The sequence below is a fragment of the Zootermopsis nevadensis genome, unplaced genomic scaffold (genome assembly GCF_977971745.1).
Source record: "Zootermopsis nevadensis isolate Lab colony 2312 unplaced genomic scaffold, Znev_1.0 Znev_ptg000226l, whole genome shotgun sequence".
In the NCBI taxonomy this organism is placed as follows: Eukaryota; Metazoa; Arthropoda; class Insecta; order Blattodea; family Termopsidae; genus Zootermopsis; species Zootermopsis nevadensis.
Window position 1 is genome coordinate 24,870 of NW_028259355.1, and position 8,508 is coordinate 33,377.

General features: G+C 35.0%; 1 protein-coding gene across 3 annotated transcripts; it reads left to right on the top strand.

Moving 5' to 3' along the window:
* The first annotated feature begins 15 nt into the window (after positions 1–15).
* On the top strand, positions 16–8,047 carry LOC147870669 (twitchin-like). 3 transcript variants are annotated; one of them, XM_087342212.1, is made up of 5 exons: positions 16–2,255; positions 2,411–2,680; positions 3,364–3,664; positions 4,287–4,425; positions 5,755–8,047. In XM_087342212.1, the coding sequence occupies exons 3-4, from the start codon at positions 3,490–3,492 to the stop codon at positions 4,406–4,408; spliced, it is 297 nt and encodes a 98-aa protein (XP_087198338.1). In that variant the 5' UTR covers positions 16–2,255; positions 2,411–2,680; positions 3,364–3,489; the 3' UTR covers positions 4,409–4,425; positions 5,755–8,047. The 3 variants fall into 3 exon arrangements, with proteins under 3 accessions (XP_087198338.1, XP_087198339.1, XP_087198340.1); XM_087342213.1 differs by having other exon boundaries at positions 16–893; XM_087342214.1 differs by having other exon boundaries at positions 16–568.
* The last annotated feature ends 461 nt before the right edge of the window (positions 8,048–8,508 follow it).

An 8,508-nucleotide genomic window follows, 5' to 3' on the forward strand; every position in this document is an offset into this window, starting at 1 on the left:
TGCGATGTTTGCAACAAGAACTTTTCAAGGAATGATGATTTGAAGAAACATTATCGCACTCATAAGTATGCAATAAACATTTCTCACAGAAAGAAAATCTTGTGATACACGGTTTTATCCATACAGGTAAAAAGCCTTACACTTGTGAAGTATATAATAGAAGTTTTTCTCAGGGCGGACATCTCAACGCGCACAAACGCATACACACAGGGGAAGAAACCGTATAATTGTGATGTATGCAATAAGTAGTTTCCAGTGCGAGAAAAACTGAGAAGGCGTTATGGTATCCACACGGGGTGAAACCATATGGTTGTGTTGTATGTGAATGAAGCTTCACAGAACTTGTCAATCTTAAAAGTCATCTTTCTCGTGTGCATACTGGTTGAAATACCAAGTAGTGGAGAAGTGATGGAGTGAATAATTTAAACTTCAAAGACTTTGTTTATGTTGTAAATATTACCCGTGAGATTTTTGCTACAATGTGGCAAGTCAGTGTTTGGAAAATAGCTTATTTTCTATGCGTTTATATCATCAGATAAAAATACATAATGAGCTATGCAGCGTTGTGGTACGTACGCACATGTACAGAGAAGTCCTGTCAAAAGGCTACGGCCTTCATAAAGGAAATAGCACGGGGTTCAAGATGTCCACCAGAGATTGCACTTTGTGACTTTGCAGCAGCTGTTAGAACCAATGTTGTACAACATTCCGATATATTTTTTGAATAATGTGGAGTGTTGTGTGACAAAACATGAAGGAATTCTGTTATTTTTATATCATCATCCAGGATATCAGCAACTCCTTGAAATATCTTCTTGTTACCTAAATTGCTAGGATACCCAGCTCATAATTTGTAGAATTCAATTTTGTTAATTTGCATTCTACATCTTCAGGTGTGTCTTGTAACATATTATCAATGAAGTTCAGAAAGTCAGTATATTGTAAAGTGTACTCCTTTCCAAAATCTTGATTCTCTTAATATCAATTAATTTATAAGACCTTACTGGACATGTGTCTGTACACAAAATACTGTATATACACATTTTTATTGCAATTAATCTAGTATCAAAATAAACACATAAAATGTTTTGGTTGAATATCTTTGTGTATATAAAATGTACTAACCACATAAGTTTTGCAAGCAAAAATGTGTTATTTTGAAAAGCCTCTAAGGCAGCAACTTTAGCCCTAAATAGTAACACATATTTCATTGGCATAAAGATAATAAGATAACAAAGTGGAACCAGCTAACCAAAGCTAGCCTAGCCTAATGCAGCATGTTCTTACTGACATACAGAACTGCAATGAGGATCCTTTAAATGCTTGACTTAAAGGTGATATAATAGGCTGTTCCTTATGCATTACCTACCAGTCACATATCTACTTTCAGTGGCATTGGGATAACAAAAAAAAAAGCATTGATTCATCACTAATTTGTATATGTGTTTTCGTGTAAGATGGGAGCCTTCCCAACAATATAAACCTTTAGTTTTAATTTTCATAACTTTATTTTGTACAGAAAAAACTTTTCTATCCACTTTTATACTTGTTCTGAAGGAATGTTTACATGTCATCACATATGTAACTTTAAACTTTTAGCAAACTTGTGACCACACTCATTACATTCTAACGGCTTCTCTCCCGTGCGAGTGGTGGACAGTGGAATATCCTGTTTACGAGCTCATGACTAAACAGCATGCCATGTACATGAAAGTCCCTTAGAGGTCTTCTCTTAATAATTTCAGTATATGATACTAATTCATACCCACAGAATTTTTACTTCATAATGAAATCCTTATAATTACATCTACATCTCAGAGCCTTGGCTAATTTTACGCAAATGGATAGGTTACATTTTCCGAGATATGTGGTTATGAAATCGATTGGCAAGTGCTTCACGATGCATTTCGTTATTGATGGATGTAGCAAGCAATTGTCTGGATGTATTTATAATTTCTTGTGAATTTTATATACTTCTGTATCGTCCACAACACGTGGGTTCCTTTCCAGTTTGTCAGGTTGGCGTGCCTGTCTAAGAAGAAAATGGCCTATTCTTCCTGTGTTGTGTTGTGTGACTAGTGGTACTTCTGAAAATTTATCATTTAAATTTTTTCCCTCTCTGAAAATCATGGTTTTCTTGGCCATGAAGCTATATAGTTATTTTAAGTGGTTACCAACATTTGGAGGAACACATCGCATCCATCTTCAGTCTAATATCACTTGTGTCCTACAAGGCTACATGGCATTATAACCTGGTATAACAGACCTTATGTTTACCGCTGTGAAAACCTCATATTCTTTACCTTTTCCTTCTCTTCCCTTATAATGGGGATACTTATGTCCCAAAACACTACTACAATTATGTAACATAAATTCAATCTCCACAAAGAAATCTTTATTTATTTTTCAGAGGCACCATGGTTTGATAAGACTTTGCTACAAGATATGGTAGTAAAAGCTGGTCAGAAGATTAATTACACCATCCCAATTGGAGCTTCACCAAGACCTAAAGACAAATGCTCCGTAAATGGCAAGCCTTTTGAACCTGAAGTACGAGCTGATATTCAGACATTTGCCAATCAGACTGTGTTTGAGATTTTGTTTTCAGCTCGTTAATGATACTGGGCGCTACACTCTCACACTGGGGAGTCCTCAGCTTCTGCCAGTGTCACTGTGCAAGGTGAGTGTGATTTCAAAACCCACATGTGTACTTAGGCCAGTCAGTCTGATAACCGAAATAAAGACGGGGAAGTAGTGTATTATGACTTTAAAATATTTCTAAGTTTTCATGGTGATTCGTTATTAATAGTGGTCTTGCTTTTTGTACCAGTACCAAGAAAGCAGGATCAACATTAAAATTACTTTTGTTGATACGTGGTATATGTAAGTGTATTTGCCCTTATGCTTGTAGAATTAGGGATACTTGTTCATGTGGAAGCTTACTTTACATTTAGGCAGTTCTCTGAAGTGAAGTGTTTTGGATACAAAAGTAAATGTCAGTGTCTGTCATTCGTGTCCTGTACTGAATCACAGTGGTTGTAGTGTAGAATTTACATAGCCGCAGTTTGTTGTTATGAAATTAAAGCACTAGTTACATAAGTGAAATAAAATGACAACTTTCATACCATATTAAATTAAGAGTAGTAATTATTTGCTTTTGAAGTTATTTGGCTACGTATACCCAATTATTTGTTTTTGGAAGCAAGCCTAGGAATGAGATATGGATGTGAAGAATTAAGCATTCAGTCAAAAATAAATATTCTAGTCTTATACTTAAGTAAGGTGTTGAATATTTCTTTTAAATGAAATTAATATACCATGAATCTAAATGTTCTTAATCATAAAGTTATATTATGTTTACAGATCGACCATCTCCACCTGAAGGTCCTCTAGTGGTTAGCAATATAACAAAGGAGGGCGCTCGCCTTACGTGTAAGGTACGACTTGGTTGATTGTGGAAGTCCCATTCTGCATTACATTGTGGAGAAAATGGATGTGTCAAGGGGCACATGGGCAGATGCAGGCATGGCTTCAGGTCTATCTCATGACGTAACAAGACTAATACATCGGAAGGAGTACCTCTTCCGAGTAAAGGCTGTCAATAGCATAGGAGAGTCTGATCCTCTTGAGACAGCAAAGAGCATCATTGCGAAGAATGAATTTGGTATGTAATCACATACGATTCTGTGAAAATAAAATAATAATCAAATATATTTGTCTAGTCCATATAATTTACTTCTGTTCTCTTCAAATCTTAATGTTTATAAGTAGTGTTTTCTTTTATAGAAAAAGAGAAACAAGTAATCTGATATTACATTGGTTGATTAGCAGTATTTTGCTATTTGTACAGTTTCTTAATTTTAATTTATTTCCGTCATATTTTTTCAAAGAAATAATGAACTAAAGGATATCTTTGTTATGTTCCACTTTTGTTTTCTTTATAATACAAATGTGACAGTATGACATATCCATGCATACTACTGGGAGAGAGGGAGAGAGAGAGAGACACACTCATACACGCACAAAAGTTAGTGAAAGTTTCTGTTTCATTATTCCATTAAATGGGTCTGTGTTTAAAACTTAAAATATTTCAACAAAATTAAAATTTGAAGGCACTTCACTGACATCATTAAGAACAGCTAAAACTACAAATGTTACTAACACTGATAGAAATATTGTAATTACAGGAGCAGAATATTCAGTATGTAATTTAAATTCTCCATAGTGTGCTGTGTTAAAACGATTATAATTTATCTGTTTCTTTATAAATTTATTTACTATATTAGACGGACCAGATGCTCCTGGAAAGCCACTTATCATGGACCGTGTAGACGTAAATGAGATAGTGGTTCTCCCATTACTGGCTGTATTATTCAGAAGAAGGAAAAAGGAAGTCCATACTGGGTGAATGCTTAACAATCCAGTGTAAGTTAAAAATACCAAATTGTCATATTGATGATATTCCTTTCTCTTCAAGATACAGTTATTAACCCTCCAGGACTCGCGTTGTGAGCGCAGCGCCGCATTTTCAGTAGAAGTCTGATACACTCTTTCTAGGAATTGTTTTCTCTCCTGTCGCTTTATCTATGTTAAGAGGAAACCCCCTTAAATGGGAATTTCAAAGGAAATATTTCTAGCTACGACTATAGACCCGCTTTTTTCAGTTTACTTTTAGAATTCTGATAGTGCGGCGGCCCGCTCACACGCGAGTGTTTGTGTTCTAAAGTGAATTGTTTTTAAGTTTGGGTTAATTTCGTCTCTATTGGTCACGTTTACCAGTAATGTCTTCTAAAATAAAATCTTCTGATCCAAATGTTTAGTTGAAGTGGTTATTAGAACAAGTGAGTGCAGGAGAAATTATAGATTGTGAATTCGATGATAGTCAGGATTCTGATGAGGAACCACAAGAGGAGAATCACGATAGTCAATCAGAAAACTCGGCTGAAAGTTTAGATGAAGATTCCAACTTAGGGATAAGTGATGTTTATCTTGGCAAAGATAAAATGAATAAATTTCTAAAATTTCCCCTATGAAGAAGTAAAAAGGCACATTATCTCTCACTTTCCTCGGGGCAAGGGATGCGCAAAAAACTTAAAAACCGAGATCGAGTTCTGGCAGCTATTTTTCCAGATAATTTATTGGGCGATATCACAAAATTCACAAATAAAACACTGGATAAAATTAGAGAGAATTATTCTAGGCAAAGAGACTGCTTAGAAACTTCAATCGATGAAATCGAAGCTTCAATTGGACTTTTATACAATGTTTTAACATTTTATTAGTCTCTTAATCGTAACTCCTTAAATAAATTAAAAGTCAGTAATAGTCTGATTAAGTATTTGCTCAATTGATGGGTTGCGGCGCGGCGCTCACACGCGAGTCGGGACGTTCCAAAGGTGTACGCGAGCGCTGGAGGGATGACTTCCAGCATCTTAAAATAATTTAATAAATTAAAAGTTGTGAATACTTTGTTCATATTGATAATATAATTGACAAATTGATATCTTACAAGTTATTGTCCATTATTTTCACAAAAATGAAACAGAAGCAGTCTGATGCCGTAGTTGACATCTCTTATTTTGGCTGTATCTATGACTCATTTTTTCATTCTGAGATAATCAGTACAGTTACTTCTTTTGTGAGTTACAGATTTTAATGATATTTTTGTACAAGTTCTATACTTCTCTAATTTACTTTGGTGTATTTTGTCACATACTGCACCAAAATAAACAAGAAATTTTACTTACCATTCAGGGTACTGTACCGTTCCGTGTCATTGCAACAAATTCAGCTGGCCAGAGTGAACCTAGCGAGTCATCTGATACTGCGATTGCTGAAGCAAGATACCGTAAGTATTTCTGTACTTATTAAACACTGAGAAATATTCGTTTGTCAATAATATTACTTATGAAACTGACATCCCCCTAAAATCAAGACACCTCTGAATGATATCCGCATCAAAGCAGGCCAGATCTTTCACGTTGACATCGATTTTATTAGTGAACCTCCACCAGAAGTAATATGGTCTGTGGAAAATAAGCCACTCAAGACAGATGAAAGAACATACAATGTTACGGAACAGCTCTGGTCTGGATGAAGGATCTTTCCAAGTCAATGTATTAGGTAAGAATTTACAACGCACGTAGTTATAATTTGAAAAGTGGAGTGAGATGAAATCTATTTTGAGACATTACAATAAAGTGTTACTGGTGGGAAATATAAATAGTTACAGGCTTTTTGAAGGAAGCCTGTTTGGGGATTGATCGGGGTTAGTAATGGCTGTTAAAGTGTTCGTAAGTGTATGGAGTCGTGCGTCCCATTAATTCCCTCTGCAGAGAACTCCTTGAAAGTCATACAGTGACAGGTCCAGGCTGAATGGGGGATTGCCCAACACCTGGAGTACTTTAGTATTGATTTGTAATGTTTTTAAACTCATTTTAATATTAATAGCTGATTTTGACAAGTAGTTACTTACGACTATAGAATTTTGGTATATACGGTAATTGAGGAGCATTATGTGTTAGTTTTGGTATGTATCTGATTGGTTGAACTGTGTAACACTAATTCTTTGTATGATCTGAAGGAAAGTGATGAATATCAGTTCAGAGTGACAGCATTTTGAATGAACAAGCCATGCATGGACCTAGGAGGTGTTAGTTATAATTTACTGATCGGAAACCATTGCAACAGACAATTTAAAATTGGATAACATTGATATTGATTTATTTTCTCTATGTGTGTGACCTGCCTTACAGTTTGTTTTGCCATCTTTAAAACCTCTGAGCTGACACATGCTTTAAGATGTGAGGTTTTCACGTCAGTAAAAGCGTAAAAACCAAAAAAAAAAAATTTGAAAATTAGGGAAAAAATTTTTAAAGTGAAATTTTTCGATTTTTTTGGTTTTGTGCGCTTTTTTGACAATTTCAAGCATTTTTTTTATTTTTTGACTTCTTGAATTTGTTTTCTTACTGTGTGTATTTCTGTGTTTTGTAAGTTAATAGTCATTTGCCATGAATATTTGATGCTATAAGACTTGTGTAATAAGGTTTGAGCATCATAATATTGGGGTTTAATGGCTAATGTGGAAGGTTATTAAGACAACCAACACACAGCTATATTACAATATGTGAGGTATTGCAGGTAGCATTTCAAACGGCAGTGCAATGGAGCGTGCTTCGACGTAGATCTACTTCAGATCCGTAGTCGGTAGATGGCAGCAGAGTTTGTTACAGTACGCAAAGAATGATAATTGTATATCCCTCATTCTCCCGCGATGGCGGGATGTGTTCGCTGCTTTTCAGATGTTGCCATCCCTGCGTACGAGATAATGGCGTAACTGTTGTGTGTCCACTGCATTTCTTCTGTCATATATTGCGAGGACGTGCAAGTTAATGTTTTGTTATTTGAGCGTTTGTTGAATTTATGTGTGTTATCTTTCCCTTGTGTGGAGGACGTAAAGTAAGAACAATTTCGAACATGTCATTTCATGCAATTTATATAAACTTCATGACATTATACATGACTTCTGCTTTGAAGTGACTCAGAATAAATAACAGGATTTTGTGATCACAGTGATGAGTATTTAACTCATAAGAATAATCAAATTTATGATCAGCTGAACAAGTTTCTGTTTCTGAAGGAAGAGGCTGTATTACAGAGAGAAGAATGTTGGTGATTTCTATCCAAGACCCTTATAAATTAATTATTATAGCTGTGAATTTTATAACTGAATAGTAAGACAAAAGCAGAAAATAGATTGGAGTCTATATAAATTTTATTCAGGCTGTTTGCGACGTATTTCCATTAACAAAACATATTAATTTGTTTTCATGTACTTGGATTAGTAAGCTCACATCTTGGTAGCCTTTCGATATCACTGCTGTTGAGACACCTCCAGTTCAGTTTTAGTGTCTAATTACCAAAGTTCCCCTGTCATTATCGTATGATTCTGACTGACAGTTGATACCGCATAAGTCCATAGAAGAGAAAAAATTTTCCTCTTAAAGTTTATTGCTACTCTCATAGTGAGATTTTTCAATGTCACATGTGTAGCCAGTCATGTCATTAAGTTTATAAATCTTTATAACAAAACATTCATGTTTCTTAGGAATGTATCACACAAAGAACTGTGTAAATTTATACCAATTTTTCAATTTATTAACATTATTTTCACTACAATTAAGAACCAGCAACAACTGTTTGTTGTTCTTTATTTACATAAGTTCTGATGTTGACATTTTGACTGCTGACTACAAAAATTCCTGACTGACATAAAAATTAACCACATTGTACTTCGGCACTGTCTAGCGGACATACTTGTGAAGCATGTGTCATATGCAGCACATTACATGTTTCCCAGTGATGCTTCTTCATATAAGAAATTACTAGTTTCTCATTTCAGTGCCCACGATTGCTGCAGTAACTTTATTATTGGAACTTATTGAACTGGCATCATAATTCTGTTATATGTACAGCTTTTTTGTTTCTCCTTATGTTTGTGTTTCACAG

Bases quoted from the DNA above. Each gene is read 5' to 3' on its own strand.
- LOC147870669 (XM_087342212.1), top strand. From the start codon at position 3,490: ATGGATGTGTCAAGGGGCACATGGGCAGATGCAGGCATGGCTTCAGGT. The intron at 3,665-4,286 runs GTATGTAATCAC...TTACTATATTAG, and splicing joins CATTGCGAAGAATGAATTTG to ACGGACCAGATGCTCCTGGA.